The following is a 21,285-nucleotide window of genomic DNA, read 5'->3' on the forward strand; positions in this document are numbered from 1 at the left end:
GCTACATAGGAAGTTGAGAGACCAGATAGGACAGTAACAACAAAAGAGAAGGTTCGGTAGGGGATATCTACTATGTGGTTTCCACAACATTGAGTTGGCAACATCTAGAAGAGAGTGAGGAGAACGGGATGTCGCTGAGCAACAAGTTGAGTTTGGAAAATGGGGAGAGGTATTTTTTGTCACTTGACAAAGGTAGTGATGTATTTATATTTGATGCAATTGTTATTATCATAGGCGAGGTGGTAGTTGAGGACAATACTTCCTTCCCCTCTCTTTGTCCATCACCTTTAGAGCCTGTAGGTGATTTCCATTTAGAAAAACTAGCGATACTACAACGTGTACCAAAGTCCATTGAGTGTTGCAAGGTTAGCAGTGGAGATATCGAAATAATTTTGCCCTCATGGGGGCCTTCAAAAAAATCCACCCTCTCTTCATGCATTTTGTATGAGTCAGGGGAATGGTAGTATGGGGAGCGTAGCGATATGGTGAGAGGGTTGAAGGCCCTTCGGTCCTACACCTTGAATTTTGTAATTTTGTAAAGAAAAAGCTGAAACCCTCAGCCTTCATTAACAAGTTCCAACTATTAGTTATATATATATATATATATATATATATATATATATATATATATATATATATATATATATATATATATATATATAAAATAACTAGCGCAACTGCATTAGTAAATGTAGTTGATATATTGCACTTTTCCCTCTTTATAAGTCATTTGGCATATGGAAATGAGACAAATCAATATACCATATTAACTAATGTGGTTGTACTAGTTGATAACTAAATATTAACTTCCATGATTTATATATAGCTTAAATTAACTATTAATTATTAAATATACAAACTCTATAATTTAAATAAAAATAAACTATATAAAATAAAATAAAAAATCATATAAAAGAAAAAAAATTATATAAAAAATATTTTAATGATATGATATTACTTATCTACTATATATTCTAATTTAAATTATAATTTATCTCTTTTTTAAAATATATATTTAATAAATAATGTAATATTACATTATAGGTAATTCTTAGAATAATGTGCAAGAAACATTTTATTACTAAATAATATTATTTAAAAGGTTATGTATTATATATATATATATATATATATATATATATATATATATATATATATATATATGAAACTATTTATATATTTCAAATAAAAAATATAAAAAATATTTAAACCCAATTTAAAATTTAAAATTATTAAAATAGAATTCATCATATCATTGATAAAAAAAAATGAACTTATTTAAAAATAAATAGAAAAATTCTTCTAACTAATTCAATTGAATTTTCAAATATTTTATTTACAAGTTATATAGAAACTAAAAATATATACACTACACTATTTGCTCAAGTTGCATCTGTCTCCTTCATATTGAAAGAGTATTTTATTGCTCACATTGTTGTGTAAGAGTACATAGAAGGCCTCCATTATATAGCAATGGAGGAGTTCGAGTGTCGATTAAGGATAACTACGACAACTGGATAGATTAAAGTCCCTATGTGAGCTTACAACTCACCATAATTAGCTCATAGAAAAATGAAGCGTTGGAAAAGCCAACTCTAACACCCCCCCCCCCCCCCCCGCCCCCCTTAAGCGAAACATAGGAAGTAACAAAAGAAAAAAGAAAACAAAGAATGGGTCCCGGAAACAAGGTAAAATTAGGTACGAGTGTACAAACTCCTATAAGTAGAGAAAGAGAGAAAAAATCACAGGGAAAAATTTGCCCCCAAAAGATAGAAAGATGTGAGTGCTCAAATTATCATGGAGTTGAACTTGTAGATCCCCATAATGATCCAATGAATGTAAAGAACATTGGCTTTCTCCAATCAAGAAGTATGAAATGTTGAAGTACGAAAACTATGAAGATGAGAGACATGAAACCTCAATGAGGTTAGTCGATCTCTGAAGTAGGATTGTTGCAGAGGCAAAAGGGTGGTAAATTCTATGAACATCTCCAAAAAATGTTTCAAAGAAAGTAGTTGTTGGTAAAGAATCGGGAGATGGCTTCAAAAGGAAGAAACACCATCAACCAACAAACAAAAAATGAGGCCTGTAAGTATGGAAAATTTTGTACAACAACACTCTTGAATTTGTTTGAACGTCCTCACCATCACACATAAAACACAAAAAATGACAATTTCCAACAAGGAAATGACAACAATATTTTTCCCCGTCTAACTTCCCCCCACTACAACTTTGAAATAATCAAGAATTAATAGTCTTCATTGTCACCAAATTTCCCCTAAACAAAAACTACGAGAACAATGGCAATCAACAACGAACAATTGATGCAATACAAGATATATATTCTTCAAGCATTGGTTCAAATGATGTCATGACCATTCATGGATCCATCCACAATTGATCTTGATGGTTGGCACTGGTGCACAATTCATTCTTTCACATCAATTTTGTAACCATCTAAATGTTGGACTACTAGTTGACGAATAATGTTAATGCTTGTTTAATTTCTTCTATTGAGGATGTGCAAATATCTTAGTTTTTGCCTCTACGGTCTCAAAGTTGAGTGCCACAACATTTTCATCTGGAATGACATTAGCAAGTAGGTAATGAATATGTTTATCAGGACCATTTTCTTCAAGCACCTCACAGCTGGATGTAGGTGATGAGGAAATAACATGATCATAAATAAAAATTTCTCATGATGTTTGCAGTAGAAGATTAATATCAACAACAATTCCTTGCCCATTGTTCCCAAGTCCTACTCTGGTATACCTCATTCTTCTCAGCAATTGAAACCCAATACCAGTAGTATGGTTTTCAAAACTGGGTGTGACAATAGTATGAGATGATTCATGATCATTTGCATCAGTCTTGTTTTGCAGCAATTTTGTTTTTGTGGCTAGTAGAAACACATTTTCCAACTTGATTTTTTCGTGATTGGTAAAATATTACAGAAGCTTCGTGAGAAGAAGGAAATGAATGAAGTTTTTAAAGAAGTTCTTTAGTTGCAGTCAGTGGTATTCCTTTTGCAAGAAGAGAATGCCACTATTAAAAATAGGTTATAAACCTCAATCGCTGAAAAAATCCAAATGGTTGACCATCTCGATTCAACCATCTGGATATCACATTGGCATTTTCCATTACACCAAAAATGTAAGGGACTGTGTGATTCGTTCATCAATGCTCATGAAGTGCATTGTTCTACATCCCAAACAGTCAATGGACAATTTCATAGTGACTCGGTTGGAGAGAAGCACCAAAACAAAGAATCTTTAGCTCTGTGAGATAACCAGTGGTCCCTTTTATCAAGTTGTGGGCATCAACAAAATCCAAATCAAACCAATTTGCATGAATATACAAAAGGAAGATTGCAAAAATCTCTTGAAGCGCAACTCTTCCCACGGGTGAATGATGCCAGCTAAGATCAAAGATGTGAGCACAACAATTTGATCTGATATGTTAGCTAATCTCAAAGGTTACATACAATCCAAGAGTGATAGATGAAATTATTTAAGCATATATGCTACTAGTGAAGATATGGATATGTAGAATAAAATATTGCGACATGATATTCAGATCAGAAAGGAAAAAAGAAATTATGAAATCCCATCGTTCTAGGTTTAATATGACTCTAATCTAACTTGAGAACACACGATCCCATCACAACAGCTAGAATTCATTCAAGATCCACATTATATCGAAACCATTATCCCTTGGATAGATATATAGATCTCAAAAGAAATTTTGAGAACTCAGTGAAACATAAGCCCCATTCATATAATTAAAAAATAATAAACTCCAAAAACAATTAGATAGGGCAGGAAATGCCTACTCTGATACCATGAAAGAGTATTTCATTACTCACATTTTTGTGTAAAATTACATATAATACCTCCATTATATAGCAATGGAGGAGGCTTAGTGTCGGTTAAGGATAACTATGACAGCTCAATAAATACAAGACCCTAGGTGAGCTTACAACTCACCATAATTATCTCATAGAAAATGAAGCATGGAAAAAGCCAACTCTAACACTTACTTCATGTACATAAAATCCTTCTATAAAATTCACGTGTTTAGACAATCGATGTATCTGCCCAAACTTACTATATTCAAAATGTAATTGTTTCAATAGATAGAATTGTTCCATACAATTCACGTCTTTATAGTTTCAATTATTTTTGTACATACTTATTTTAAAATAATCTATGGACTTTCTATACACATAAGCATCCCGAAAACACCCATCTGTGGTTGAGGGTGCTGCTCGACATCTTCCTAGTCAAAGACTCTTTGGATCCCAGTGGTGAAGTTACTATAATTCAAGGCCAAGGTACATTATTGACAACTGCATTAATAGTTAACTCATTTGAAGAACTGGAAGGCCCAGTCTTAGAGGCACTCTCAATTAATTTCCGTGTATATCCCATTGGTCCTATACTGCTCTCTCAATCATCCCATTTTAAACATAAGGATGGATCTCTGAATGCAATGAGTATGTGGAAGGAAGAAAATAGTTGTCTCCCACGATTAGATTTTTGGAATCCATGTTTTGTTATGTATGTTTGTTTGGGAAGCATGAAAGTTTTTTCTAATGAAGAACTCATGGAATTTTCATGGGGATTGGCTTCCAGCAACCAACATTTTTGTGGGTTGTTGGGCAAGATATATTTCATGGTGAGTCTACCATATTGCTTGAAGAGTTCATTGAGTAAGAAAAGGATGGAAGTTTGTTTATTGGATGGGTGCGTAAGATAAAGGTATTGTCGTACCCATCTGTCGAGAGGACATATTGTAGCCCCCCAAAGGTTTATTGATAGTTACGTGTCACGCTGGTTGTTGGATTCCTCTGGATTACAAAAACAAATAAAAAACTTACATAGGTTTATATTATATATTCAACTTTTATATTTTATTAAAGTATTACACTACTATTATGACTATTTATAAAAATATAAATTTATATCATTTAAGTGAGTATGGTATAAATAAAAAAATTAACATATCAAAACCTTGAAAATAAAGATCAACAAATAGAAATTAACAATATTATTAAAAAAAAGGCAGTGTTCTATGTAAAATAGGAGCATGAATCCCAACGTTCTCCCAAAAGCTATCTGAGTCTCTCTCTCTTTGTCAAGTTTAATATTTAGAGACAACATTTTGTGAGTGCAAGCAATTATGTAAATTAGGAGCATGAATCCCAACATTCTCCCAAAAGCTATCGGAGTCTATCTCTCTTTGTCAAGTTTAATATTTAAAGACAACATTTTGTTAGTGAAAAAAGCCAGAATTTTTTCTTTTCTTTAAAACGATTAGGTTTTAGCCTTTACAATTTTATTGTTTTTTATTACTAATCTCTTTGAATTTATTTGATTCCATAACGAACTTAAAAAAAAAATAGATGAATTTCATGAAATTATTCATGTTCCTATTTGGGTTGTTCCGACTAAATTTGAGATTTGTGAACCTCGTCTAAAAATTCATGCACCAATGAAATTAGACCAACTTTAAATTTAATCAAATTTGTTAGCCAAACCCATTGATTTACATGGTGATGTAAGGGGAATTAAGGTATAGGTCCTGGTCTTGGTTTGAAGATATGATGGTTGAATGAACCATGTACATGAAGGACATCCTAGTAGAGTAGTAGTTGCAACAATAAAGTATCATGCATTCTGGTGGATGACTCTCCTTTTATATGAATGCCAAAATTTTGATTAGATCATAACTAGGATTTTTTTTATTAAGTTTAGGAAAAACAATCTTTGAGGGGGAGTATTAGAGTTATAAATCCTACTTGTCTTAAGTGTGATGTTTTCAATATAAACGAGTCTCTTGGTAGTCTTTAGGAGATTATTGAATCTACTTAGAATGCTTTCTATGTAATGAGTCTCTTTCTAGTCTTTAAGAGATTATTGAATCTACTTAGATTGAGAGATATCCTGGATTAACTAGCTTCCTCGTTGAAAAGATATTTTTTTTCTTAAAAATACATTAATCATGTAATTAACTTCTATTATTATTTAATTAACAAGATTGTGTTTATGAAATTTTAATTCTGTTATAATATATCAATTCTCACCTAACAATCAATATAATTTCTCTATCTTAAAAATGCATTTATGTATTTATCTTAAAATATTATTTTGTTAATAAAAATGTGGTTAACAATCAATATAATTTCTCTATCTAAAAATGCAGTTATGTATTTATCTTAAAATATTATTTTGTTAATAAAAATGTGTTTAACAATCAATATAATTTCTCTATCTTAAAAATATATTTATGTATTTATCTTAAAATGTTTTTTGTTAATAAAAATGTGTTTAAGAATATTAATTCTTTTGTAGCATATCAATTCTCAATTACCTTGTTTTCAAATTTCCATTTTTTTATGTCATCATAGATATCTGGACTAAAAGGTAGATGTGGTTATCTCTTTTGTTTTCTTCTAAAATTTATAACTAAGGTGCAACACTCAGAGTAAGAATCAGAATAACAGCCCGTACAAAATGTACACCTAAAAAGTAATAATAAAGAATCAAAGTGAAAGCCCCTAAAACACAACACTTAGAGTATATGATGTCGACTATATGCTGTTACTGCAAATGTTGCTTAAGGGGTCAACACCCCTTATGAGGCCTCTGACTCCATGGCTTTGTAGCCGTTTGAATATAAAACACGTAAAGGGTCGCTCAGCGTTTTCTGATACCCTTATTATATTGGTTTCCCTATCTTCACGCCTGTCAAAGGGTCGGTTAGTGTTTTCTGATACCCTTATTATATTGGTTTCCCTATCTGCATGCCTGTCACCTGGGGATCTCAACAATAATACATAATTATTCCTTTCAATTCCCTATAAATAAGGGAGGTATAGGGGTTCAATTCGGCAATAATATGTTATTTTCCTTTAAATTCCCATGGAGGAATCGGGGCTTAATTTGATAATATTCGGAGGAAGAATGATGGGGTTCAGATCACTGAATGACACCTTTGATTTTTTTATTTGCCTAAATAATAGATGGGGTTCAGATCACTGAATGGCACATTTGAGTTTGATGTTGCATAGAAAAGGCATAAAAAATTAGAATGGTGTGATGTGTTTAAGGGGATCACAACTGGGATGGAACATGATCTTCTAAATCAAATGGAAATATGCCGTAGCATTGTGATATATATCAAAGCCAATAAATTTATAATAATATACCATTTTCAATGAAGCAAATTATTGGAAGAGACTTTGGGTAGTTGGGAAGGTTTAACGATAACTTTGGGTATTTGGAAGGTTTAATGATAATTTTTCCATTTGCGTTTTAGTCACATGAAATACAATATATTCTATGTCTGATGATGCAATCATAATGTATATTTTTGATATATATTCCACACTTTTTTTAAAATTTAGTACCTTTTAAAACTATTGAAAAATAATAAATATCAAAAAATTTCTAATAATAAGTATAAAAAAATATATTCGTAAATTTGAAAAAATATTTTTCCAATTTAAATCCATTGATTGAATTCAAACTAGGTAACCATGTTCTAAACTATCCTCGATCCCTTAAGACATATATCTGTTATTAATTATTGAATTTCAATTTCATGCTGGAAACTTTACACGGCGTTGTAAAATTACAGAAAACATGGATTCTGGGAAGTGATTGATGACTAGTTTCTCCCATTTTATTATCAGCCCGTTGGTCGTTGTCGGGAATCATAAATATGCTTGTTTCATAATGTTAATAAATAACTTATTTGAAAGATGCCGTCATCATGATTGTATATGATTGATGACAATTTCTTCCTATTTCTTTATATGTGCCTTGGGTTTCATGAAGAATCATAAATATATTTGTTCCACAATGTTAATAAAAAAGTATTTGATTGATGACCATTTCTTCCTATTTCTTTCTATGTGTCTTGGGTTTCATGAAGAATCATAAATATTTTATCTTTTAGGATTCTGTGATTTTCATAATTGTGTAGATCATCTTCCCGATTTATCGCATTAGGTTTGTTTTGAACGGTGGTCTATTTTTAGGATGTGAAAGACTAATGTGGTTCATTTTAAGATATTAACAATCATAAATATATTTGTTCCACAATATTAATAAAAAAGTATTTGTCTTTTTCTTTATTGAAAAATGTTATTGTTTTTTTAAATGTTGAAAAAATAATTTATTTATTTAAAAAATGTTGTTATCAAAATTGTGTGAAGTATTATTGTTTCTTTAAATATTAGAAAAATAATTTATTTATTTAAAAAATATTGTTATCAAGATTTCGTGTATGATTAACAACAATTTTTCCCTATTTCATAAATATATTTATTTGTCAACGTTAACATATTTATTTGTCAATGTTAATAAAAAAAGATGTCTTTGTCAATGTTAATAAAAAAATGTCTTTGTATTTTGTTGTAAAAGGTAAATGTAATGGCCAGATTCATGCATTTGCTAAACTAATATGGATTGCAGTTTCTAAAATGTCCTAGAATATATTTATTTGTTAACGTTAACATATTTATTTGTCAATGTTAATAAAAAAATGTCTTTGTGTTTTGTTGTAAAACGTACATGTATGGCCAGATTCATGCATTTGCTAAACTAATATGGATTGCAATTTCTAGAATGTTCTAGAATAGTATAGTCAAGATTGGATTGCTTATTTTAAAAATATCTAAAATAGCATGGTTCAGCTTTGTTAACAGATTTTAAGATATTAACAGTGACCGTTACATACCATGGTATTACAATGATCCATCACATAGTCATCCATCGAGCATTTCACAGTGACCTCAAGATGCAATCCCCGCCATTTGAAATTTGAAGACTAAGGAGAGCGCCCTCCGTAAATACTCGAGAACTGTCTTTTCTGCAATTTATTTCTTCAATTTGCATATATTCTGTTACTACTGGCTCAAAACATATATGAAATGAAGAAATGTCTTTTCATGTCATAGGCATTTTACTAAGTTTACATTTCGTTTTTGTGCTGTTTTTTTATTGTTAGTATTTTTTGGTTATATTTGTTGATTTTTATTTTAATTTCTTTTTGGTCACTGTCAATCCTGAATTCACTTCTCCACTTTTAAGAAAGGTTATAGCCATGTTTAAATAAATATTAGATTATTAGAAATATATTAATGTTTTAATAAATATCAGAAGAGTAGATATTTGTAAATGCTCAATTTTAAAAGTAAATTTGTAAATAATTTTTTTTAAGTGTATATTTTAATATTGGTTTGGATCTCAATTTGTTAGTCACAAATAGTAAATTAGAATAAGAACTTTTCTCTTCTGAATGTCAAAGATGCATGCATTTACAAAGTAAATATTTGTATTATTATTGAAAGTAAATCAAACAGTGATCATGACATGGAGTCTTGAGAAAGTAGCAAAGTCACTTTTCTAGTTACGATCAAAATATTTGAAGTATGAAAAACTAAAATGATAATGGCCAATATAACCAAATTTACTTTACCTTTGTATAATCAACCGTTGAAATAACTTGTTCGATGATTTTATTATTATTATAACTTGGTCGATGATTTTATTATTATTATTTTTTAAATTAATAAAAGTATTGCATTATCTTTAGTGGTGTGCAATATTTTCTTAGAAAACATAATTTTATAATACTATTAATAGTATATTTAAAATATTAAGATTAATCATTTTTTATTATTACTACTTTATTGCTTTTTATTTTTAAGAGTTGTATATTAATTTCACATATTTTACACAACCACCTATTATTTAAGAAAAAAATATTAATAATAATGATAAATAAATAAGTGTAATATGTAATATTTTATTTTAATGTGTTTAAAAAGTAAGATTAAAATATATATGTTTTTTAATTTAATTTATGAATTCCTAACTTATAAAATAACTTCTAACTTATAAAATAGACTTTTTTCACAGTAATCTGGTAAAATAATTTCAAGAAAGATTGTTATTTTTTGTTATTTTGTAATGCATTTTTGAATGCATAAATGGATTCAACACCCAAAAAAAAAACCCTAGGACACTCCATTTTTTCATTTTATTTTCTTTTTCTTTTAATTAATTTTAATTAAAATAAATAATTCATTTTTATATATTCATTTATTAATTTTAACTAAAATAAATTATTTGGTGGTTCCAAATTTGTCCTTAGTAACCACAACTACCTCGCATGAGCAACTTATTGAGAAGGCTATCTCTCATAAAGAAGCAAGTGACACCAAAATAAATCTTCCATTAGAGAGAGTTCAGACCCTCACAAAGAAACTTCTCTAAATATAGAAGCAAGTCATATGACCATTGTATTTTCCATTCCCAACTCTGGTGGTTGGGGAAAGTGGAGAAAAAAAAAGAATAGAAAAGAATAATGTTGTCTTATTTCTATGGGAGTTTTTATTTTTAAGAGACGAAGTAAGCTTGTTTTGCTTGAATGATTCCTAACATCCACAACATGTAATTTTATTATTTTAAATACATTTACTATTTTTTCCTTTAGGAAAATAACTTAAATAAATAATTACAAAATAATAGCATAGATTTTTGTATTTTATTTAAATTTAAAAATTGTATAATACATGTTTTCACTTATCCTTTTAACAAAATAAAAATATTTATTATATTTTATTATTTTATAAATATTAAATTTATAATTTATACATAAATCTAATCATTATAATTCACCTAAATCAATTTAATTTATTTTAACTTTTAATTTATAAAATGTTTATTAAAATTAAATAAATTTAAAAAATTATGATATAAATATTTGATAAATTTGGATTAAATATTTAGATTTATATTTACCAAATTAATTTAATGTGAACAACTTAATTTAAATTATAAAATTAATATATGTATTATAATTCATTCTAGCATTTACTTATGAAGTATTTATTAAGATGAAATAAATTAGAAAAAATGAATTTATATACATATTTGATAAATTTAAGTTAAATGTATTTATTTGAGTTTATATGTTTTCACCAAACTAACTTAATGTAATTAGTTCATTTAAAATTATAGAATAATTAAAATTAGTGTTTTGAATTATTTTCATTTTATCATTATAAAAATAAATGAAATGAATTATTTTAGATTGTACCAATTTTTAGTTTTTATTTTTAATTTTTTATTTTGTGGAGTGAATTCTATTAACTTTGGACTAGAAACAGATTTAAACATCATTAAACAAGCTTAAATCAAGATAGTAGCATATTTTGCCTTGCAAAAAAACCAACTACAAAAGTGGGACCATGAGGCAGAATCATAACACAATCAAGTAAGTGGATCATAATCAGAGTGTGCCATTCAGATAAGAGTTGTTGGATCTGCAAGAGATCTATCAGTTGTTGGTCAAATGTTCAGATGAAGTTCTATCGTTGTCAACCTGTTATCCATATTATTCGTCTTGCTATCAGAATCTTTCAAGTGCCCATCCATGTTATCCAAGGATTGTAGTAAATCCTTCTCAGACTCATGGAAATCTAATAGAGTATGTCCCTACAGGAAGTTCATTTTTCTAATAAAATTCTACTGTCTGCATATATTGATTAAATACTCCTCACATATGTCCCATATCAGGGATCCAATCTTCCATTCTGCAAACACATTAGTATCTGAGAGGGAAATTTTGTGGAAGAAGATTCCCCTCTAGACCAAGCCATTTCCTCTTACACATGAACATGAATCTACTCCCTATATTTGGTTTTGAAATAGTTAGTTCAATGATGTAGACATATATTTCCTCTACTGGAATGTTCCTCATAATAATTATCCTCTCAACTTACTTGTGATTTTTGTCTAGGCATGGCGAGGGAAACACCTAGAGCCTAGGCTACGAAACAGAGTCTACTCTGGTAAAAAATAATCTCTCTAACATAGAGTGACCTCACCTTGGAATGACCAAAAGATTTGGGGTAAACAACCTCAAATGCCACAGGTGAGGCACCCTTTCCAACTCAGCAAACACCCCTCGTCGTAACTTCAATACTCCACCCCTCCTAACTCCTCGTTTCCATGCAACAACAAGTTCACAAATCTAGTATTTAAACTATGTTGACGCCAAAGAAAAGATTGCAAATAAAAGATAAAACTAGCATTGAATGCATGTTGACACATGAAAGCTAGTGGACTAGTGAAAATGCCAGAAGTCTCATAATAACATATACCCCCATTTACCAAGATCACTCTTAAACCATAGCCAGTGGCCTTGAGTCCTGGTTATATTCACTACATCAATAGAAAAACACTAGCACCTAAGATTAAAACAACCTCAAGAAACTTCAAAATATATATGGCAGTGATGATCCCTAGACCAAACAACCCTCATAGAACTAACATACGTTCAAGGACTCTGCAACCTCCATAATCCCCTCCAATTACAAAGCACTAGAAGATGAAAAACAAATCTGAAAATACTGACCACCACCATAGTCTACGAAATAGGGAATGAGGTGCCCAGAATAATTTCTAAATAGAATAGACATAAGACATAACTAGAAGGAGGGCTCCAACCACGAGTATATCTATTACATGAAGTGAAAATAGTGAGGATCCATAACAATTTCCTGAGTTGAACAAAAAAAATTAGAATTATTTCCAACTTTACCATCTGGGAGCTTGGTACTCTACTCTTCAGACATTTAATGTGGTGATTCCTGAATTCAGTATATGAGCTAGAAATGGAACTTGCAAAACCTACAATCCCCAACTAGTGACACTCACATTTCTTGCATGGTGGAGAAAAACATAGTGAAAAGGGACCATTCACTCTACACTTTCCCCGACTACTCACCATGTTATGGCTTATATCCTCATACCCATCTTTCATGTATGGATATCAGACATGAAACCGAACTATCTCCCCATTTGTTATGGACTATTGAGCTAGACAGTTGAATCAACACAAGCATGTATGTCATTATGGCCACCTTCCTCGTCCCATGTTTAATGTTATCTACCTCATTCCCCGAACATCTCAATTTTTTGCTCACCACGAGCGTTAATGCCCTCTACATATCGATTACAATTGTTGGGGACATGTTGCAATGTCCCCCAACCTACTAGTCTAGTGGCGAGGTGGAAATCCACTCCCCCCCACACACCCCCCCCATGCCTCTTTGCCTCGATAGTCATCAATGAGGGGTAGATTGTACCAAAACTATTACGCTTAATTAAAATGTTTATGAAAATTAAAATTACAACCAAATAAATTTTGAATAATATTGATTGAATAAATGCAAAATCAAAATTCTTGATTTGTAAAAGAATCATATAAAAAATACAAATAATATAAATATAAAATATTAAAAAAAGAAGAAGAATAAAACTTTGATATTACATTATCTTTTGTTTATTTTTCTAAGACAAAAAAACATAATTTTATTATGTAAACAAGGAATAAAATTACATTATGTACACACACCTTATGTATATGCAATTGTGATTGAAAACATGTTTGTTACAAAGGAAATCATTAGACAAAGAAGGATGAGGGTATGAAACCCTAGGGTCAAAAAGCCCCAAAGTAGAAAGATGCAAAATGAATTGGGGTCCAACCAAAAATAGAGGTAGGGAATCCAGGGTCGAATAAAACCCATATATGGGTAAAAAATAACATAAAAACTATCCCACACTCCATATAAAGTAATAGGAAACAAAGGTTAGGAAAAAAAAACATGCCATGGAGAAATAATGAAAAGGTGGAAGAAAACCCATTAACAAAATATAAACAAGATCTGGGCCCAAGATCGATAGCTCAGAATATATACCCAGAACTAGGGCTTAGAGAAAAAGTTGGGCTGCAAAAATCCTAAAGAGAATCCCTGTCCAAAACCTTACAACGAGTAGAGACGTCAACACTAGAGAAAGCTTAGCAAGTGGAAAGAAGAGGTTGTGAAGGAACTTTTACAAGAATAAGAGAAGACACTAGGATGAAGACAAAGGAACACTAATAAATGCAAAATGCCTATGTTGAAACAGAAGAAAACCACCCAAAAACCAGATCTTGCCACATATTAGACCAGCTCCAATGGTCAACTAAACTTCGTGGATTGAAGAGGCACGAAAAATATTTCCAAAAAAATGATTTCCACCAAGCCCTACTCCCCCTCGACTCTTCCAACTGGACCATGCAAAGGTGTGACAGAGAGAAACTGAGAAAACAAAAATAACAAACCACAACAGCTGAAACTCATCCAACACTGAATGCAGAGGGCACCACAAGCTAGGATCTGCATTTGCAAGAGCAAGGTGACACAATGTAAAATTGGAAAGGGAGGCACGAACAGAGGTCAAAACAACTAGGGTTAGCTTCCCCAACCCCGCTCCCTCAACTCCAACCAAACTCTCCTATAATTACATTAGTTTTTGTTAAATTAATGTAATAATTATCATCTTTGTCAACTCATGGTTTATTTTAGTTTTTGGTTCTACATCCATTTTGAGAGACAATTTGGTATACTATAGAATACCCAATGGGTTTAGTTTCCCAAGTGGAAAACTAATAGTTGGAATGATTTTCTATTTATTTTAGTTTTTGGTTTCACATCCATTTTGAGAGAGAATTTGGCATACTATAGAATACCCAATGGTAAAATTCTGAACTTAGGCTATTGGTTTAGTTCCCCAAGTGAAAACTAAGAGCTATAATGATTTTTTGTGGATACATTTTAGATTTTTTTTAAATGAGTATTTAAATTACTATATAGTGTTTTTTTCCCAACTTCACTTAAAAAATAGTTCATACATGTTAGATGGTTATAATATATGCTAATTGAATATGTAAATGAGTTGTTCAAAATTATATGTGAATAATGATTCATATAGGTTATAAATTGTGTTTATAAAATGGTAAAATATAGTAACTTTGTATACATGTTAAATGGTTATAATGTATGTTAATTGAATAAGGATATGAGTTGTTCATAAATATATGTTAATAATGGTTCATATAAGTTATAAATTACGTGTTTATAAAATGGTAAAATATAATAAATTTTTATATATGTGTAATTATATAAAAGGCATTTATTCACCTATTTAATTTAATTAAAATTAATAATATAATATATAAGATATGTGAAAAAATTAAATTAAATTAAATTGAAAAAAAAATTGAACACATTAAAATAAAATTACATATTATAATTTTTTTTATTTTTCATTATAATTAATCAATTGTTGAGCTTAAAATATGTAAAAGTCATTAGATTAACTAAGAGCATAAACTATATAAGATACCATAATTTTAGAAATGTGTTAACCTTAATATTTTAAACATGCAAAGAGTTAGTTTTATAAACTTGAAAACTACCTATAAATTGGAAAATGATTTTTTTGTTAATTAATTGAAGGGTAATGAGAATTGCTCTTTCTCTCTTGCATAGTTGCATGTCATTATACTTGTTTTCTTTAATTTCTTATAGCAGTATAAATCTTTAAAAACACAAATATACGCGGCTAAATAGTTAAAAACACAATTTTTTTTATTTTTTAAATGTTTTTGTGCTTGGAGATTCAAAAAACACAAGCTCTTTAGTCTAATTTACTATTTGTGGTTAACAAATTGAGATAAAGATAAAACATTAATGTGCAAATCTGCTACATACAGCAGACAAATCTAAGCTTCAATCTGAACTTATGTAACAATTTAATCTTCCAACATTTATTCACACATTGATATGCCCCAGCAAAATGGCTTGAGCCTAACAGTAACAGTAATCAATAGTTGTAGAAGAAAAGGAAAAATAGAAATAGAAATAAACCTGGAATAACAATAACAATAATGGTAAGAAAAATAATAACAAAAACAAAAATAAACCATTTACAATTTATAATAACATAAAAAAGAACCGGCCTAAACAGAAACATCACATAAACCTCTTTTTCACCGTTGCATTAACTAACACTTGAGTGGTTAATGTCTTTGCTCAAGTGCCGGATTAGAAAAAAAAACATTCATTAATTTCAGATTTGTTTTGACTTATTAAATAACAATTTAAAAGAAGAACAACTTTTGCCATGTTCATAGAAGGCGCTATCTTTGTATGTAGAAAAACTTCCATTTGCCTTTGCTTGAATTCAAATTAGTTTGGGAAGAAGTTTTAGAATCCTTTAATTCATAGCCATGTAAATGCCGAAAATACAACTTATCCATAGCGATACGAATGCTGAAAATACAACTTATCTAATTTTGATTACATTTTACAAATAAAATGATTTTGGTCATAGAATTACACTAATAAGTTATCTGACAGCTTAAATTAGCTATTTTTATCTCACTTTTATAAATAGATTCCTTCATTTATTTCAAAAAAGACATTATTGACAGTAATTTTTCTTTTCCTTCTGGACCATTGTAACATCAAATCTTCATGTATTTTTTCAGCTCTGTAAGAGTACTTTCTAAATTACTCCTTTGCTTATCCCACAAATGCCAGTCATCTTCATTTTTCTTCCGTAATTCCAGACTACTCTTTTGGGGTTCAATCACCTCATATTCCAATGCATTCACCTCGAACTTAATGAGTTCTGCGTGAACGGTTAGCTCTCCGTTCTTTTGGGTCAGTGATCCCATTTCACAAGCCTGACTCGTGCTGACTCGTGTTTTCTCTCAGCTCTGCGATGATACCTTCTAAACTATTCTTTTCAGCAACCCAGAATATGAATCTGTGATTCGATTTGGGATTGTGAAGGACTTACAAGTTTCGAATAGGCTGGGTTTTCAAATTTCAAATGAAAGAGACTGCGCCTTTAGGGATGATCCATGGATATCTATGGGATGGTCATCCGTAAAATGCTCATCAATGCTTATGTTGATAGTCATCGGTGCTGAATCCTGCACGTATCCATGCCATCTAATGTGCAAAGTCAAAAGTGTTTTTTGGTGTACGAGAGAGACGGAAAACCATAACGGAAACGGAGGGGCCCAGTTAGCCACGTCAATGGTTTTGAGCAGTGGTTTTGAGAACCCTGAGATCGAGATCAGTTCGGCGGTCCCCGGAAAACTCTACAAATAGCTCCACATCTCAAAGTTGCTTCCAGAGTTCAGATCCTCTTCGCATCTCTGCGCTCCTTCCAGAGTTCAGATCCCTCTCAAAGCCTTCACCATGGAAGCATCGGAATCAGTTCCCCTCCATTCCCTATTATTTCCATATCCCTTGCAGGGCCACATAAAGCCTTTCATGAACTTGGCCAATGTTTTGTCCTCCCGGGGGTTCTATATCACTTTTGTGATTACCGAATTTGTCCAAAGCCGCCTTTCTAAATCTGGGGCAATTATAAACCGTGAAGGTTTCATGAATACGAAAATAAGATTCGAAACAGTGCCAGACCGGTCGCCGCCCTCCGGTGATTCCATGGAAATTCACACTCATATTCATTTACGCAAGTTGATGGAGAAACTCCGACATCTTCCCAACGTTCCTCCACTCACCTTTATTGTGTCGGATGGACTTTTCTCAAAGACGCAGATTATTGCGGACGAATATGGTGTTCCCAGATTTGCTTTCTGGCCGACCAGTGCATTCGCTTTCACGGCCCTTTTTTCTGTCCCTCTGCTCATTGACAAAGGGTATATTCCTATATTAACATCTTAGTTGATTGCTGTGGTAATTATAAGTTGTCTTTTTTCCTGTTAATTATACCCACACATGAATACAGAATTCAATAATAGTTGGAAATTCACTGTTTTTTACCTTGTCAGTGTTTGTTCATTTTCTTAAAATGACGCCAGATTTGAGGAGCACGGTGAGACTTTTGCTTTTTAATTGCATCTTGAATCTCCCAATTTAGTGTTCGGAAACGAAACGACTTTTTACCTGTTCAGTATTTACCATGTCAAATTGAGCATTTTGTTTTTATGTTAGAAAATTTTTAAAAATATATTTTAAGACGGCCATCTTTAGATGGCTGATTCGCTGAATATTTGGCAATCAGAAGGTCCCTCTGATGGCTCCCTCTGACCGCTGGCGATACAACAATCAAGATAAGTTCAGAGTTTTAACACTAAGGTAATTTTCATTAAATATGAATATTAGAAAAAGACTTTTTCAATCGCATAATATTTTGAGTATACCAACACCCAATTTAACTATAAATACTATTTTTTTTAATATTAATCGTCTTAATTTCCTTTTTCTTCGCAACTTTATATCCCTCCACATTATCTTATTAATCTATTATTATATAAAAACTATGCATATATTTTATATAATTAAACATATGTACAATTTAGATAATCTTCGGCAAAATTACATAATCAATCTTTTGTCGACGCGTTTCGAACCAACCAGTGTGGTTCATAGTCAGGACAAGTTGAATGAGCATATCATTTCTAAATATATATTTTAAATTTTAAACCAAATTAAATATATAAAAAATAATGTAAAAACACTCTATGAAACTATTAATTATAATAATAAATTTATTACTCTAATTAAACTAATAGTGTATATATATATATGAGAGACTTGAGAATCCATTGGCCCAGTTTCGAGCATACCGTTGACTTGATAAATCATACGTTATGACGTACCGTTGACTTAATAAATCATAAATCATTACCACTACGGTGTCCGGGTTTCCAGCATACCGTTGATTCTATTTCTATCGTACGGTTCCCTGTTAGTTGCTCGGTTTCTTGGAAATTGGTGAGAATCATTTACTAATGAAATGAACATTTTTCCCGCTTTTAACGGGGTCTTTCATTCTCTATAATTTCCCAGACACATTATACGGTATTGTATTTATGAAAGATAAATAAAATTATTAATGCATGTAACAATTAGATAACTTATAGTTTATGGGGCTTTATCTGTTCATCATACCCAAAAAAAAATCAGAAAGTGTCGTTACCATACTCCAAGTACTCGCTTCCTGTCTGTACAATAGATGCTTCACTAATCATCAACCAAAACAATATTTAAAAACAATAATATTACAAAAATATAAGTGAAATTTTTTGAATTTTAAATTATTGTGAAAGGTCATGAATATATTCTTGCGACTACCACACCCCTTTTTTTTATGACCTTGCATGCACCTCGGTCAATACCCAATCCATCTTTGTAGAGGGATTTAACATCCATGTTAGACGAAAAGTAGATTAATTCTTCAGTTGAGTTATTCCCAACCTGCATTTTATTACGGTTTGTCCTCATATATATGAGGTTTTGAGATCCTCTAATGTCTTGTTAGTTGCAAAATCAATTTTAAAACGAAGATTTTCGCACAGCTTTTTGTCGTTGGTCATATGCTGGTTGATATAATGAAGGATGTGTTGTGATTTAGATTTAAAATTCTATCAGTCCCTCCTACAAAGGTGATGCACCTAACCTATGTCGGTTTTTTCTTCAAATTTTGACCCCACATGAGCCACTACCTCAATTTCTACATCAATGCACACCAACGCTTCGTGGGACAATATTTAAGTTTTTGTTTAACTCAAACACCCCGCACCTACCAAACTTAAGGGCTTGGCCTTGACCAGTTGCATGCACATGACCGAGGTGATGAATAGGCATGTTCACACGAAGTGGGCCATCTAATGCATGTCTCCAATCAAGAAAAAGAGATTGACGGTATTGGTGACTTGTAAGGGGGTGACCCCTAACGTTAGTAGATGGGGTCTCTCACTTGCTGTTCTAGCCAAAGGTTCCACCCTTTCAGTAGGACAACATAGATTAGGTTGTGGAGGATTGACTATTGCAGTCAATTATTGAAGGGGGTGGTCGATGTCATCAAGGAGGGGGGATCTTCAATCACGGTCCTACTCTCATTTGGACAAGGTTCTTATGGCACCATGTGTGGGAATGTTGTCTGCGAGTTCCAATTCCTTTTGTTCGACTACCCTCCAATTTTCACTCAACCGCCCAATTACAAATTCCACTCATAAGGATTTGGTCCACGATTTTTCCATTGGATCCAGTTCCCTCAACACACCTCCCAAACTTGGACCTCTAATCTATAGTGATATTAGGAAGCAAAGGCTTTGAGGTCTCAACCTTCAACAACGAGTGAAAGAACTCAACACAGAGGGACTCACTTTGGTTTCAAGAACACACGTAACACCCATTAAACATAATACAAAGACACTCACTCCTATAGAGTAGGCATCAACACATGTTCATACTGATGAACCAAATGCACAACAGATAACTAGAAGGACCTCAAATTTGTTTATATTTCATAAAATGAATTTATAGAGAATTTTAATGGATAGTTTACTATAGGTTTTGAGGTTGTTTTCTCAAGTTGCATCTCTTTGAGCTCCTTTAGGTATACTCCCTTTCGTTGATCGAATTCGAACTCTACATATAGATAGAACTCTTATTGAATAGAAAATATCACAATACATCAAACGTAAATTGGACATATATCACAAGCTACTAATACCTCAACTTGGCACTTGTCACTTTTACAAAGGCCCACTTGGGAGAAGTTCTAAATCACCAAAACAACCTAACAACCTACATTCCTTCTAGAATTGGGACACATGTGATTACATAAAATACCCACTATTTCTAATTTATACAAATTACATTTGAGGGAAATTTGTTTACCTTTGTAAATTTCATGGCCCCCTTTGGGTCTAGGAAAAATGGTTGCATAAGGGTTGATGGTCATGCATTAAACTCCCCAGGTAGAAAATTTATGGCTTCGTAGACATACTTCTTCAAATTTATTGTAGTCCTTAAGAATCCTAGATTTTGCGTTGTTGCTATTCATGGGTTTGTTCTAGTTGTCCTTCTACTATATTCAATGTTCTCGGGTCCCATACTCTGCTTTGTTGTGGTCTCCTCACTTTGTTGGTGCAATATTTTATAGTTACTCTTATTCTTCTATTTGTTTCCTCCTTCACTTGGGATATTATGACCTATTACATTCCCATTCCGCCACCGTTATGTGAAGTTTAATATTCAACAAAGGCATAATCCACCCAAGCTACTATTGATACTTTCTCTTCGATATGTTGTCCAAAATTTATATCAATTATGATTTTAATTTTATAACACAATGGACTTTTAAAAAAAATCCTTTCCACATATTCCTTTTGCAAGAACCTCATTGTAAGCATGCACCATTGATTGGGTGCTCCTTCACTGCCATTTTCCTAAACTATCCTTTCTTCTTTGACAAGTTTTATTCTTGCTTCAATGTAGGGCCACCCATCCTCTTTTAGGACCATGCATGCTTTGCTAATTATAACACATTTAAACCAACTCAGGATGCCTTCAAATTGTTGTTCTATTTCTAAATTCTTCTGATTACACAT

The 21,285-nt window shown here is 31.5% G+C and overlaps 1 protein-coding gene across 1 annotated transcript; it reads left to right on the plus strand.

The window, feature by feature from the left end:
• The first annotated feature begins 17,119 nt into the window (after window positions 1–17,119).
• On the plus strand, window positions 17,120–17,608 carry LOC149254330 (linamarin synthase 2-like). The gene has a single exon (XM_089454758.1). The coding sequence runs from the start codon at window positions 17,120–17,122 to the stop codon at window positions 17,606–17,608; it is 489 nt and encodes a 162-aa protein (XP_089310884.1).
• Window positions 17,609–21,285: the final 3,677 nt, after the last annotated feature.

This window comes from Pinus tabuliformis, chromosome 7 (genome assembly GCF_031772625.1).
Source record: "Pinus tabuliformis cultivar Carrire ecotype Pingquan chromosome 7, CPIR1, whole genome shotgun sequence".
Taxonomy (NCBI): domain Eukaryota; kingdom Viridiplantae; phylum Streptophyta; class Pinopsida; order Pinales; family Pinaceae; genus Pinus; species Pinus tabuliformis.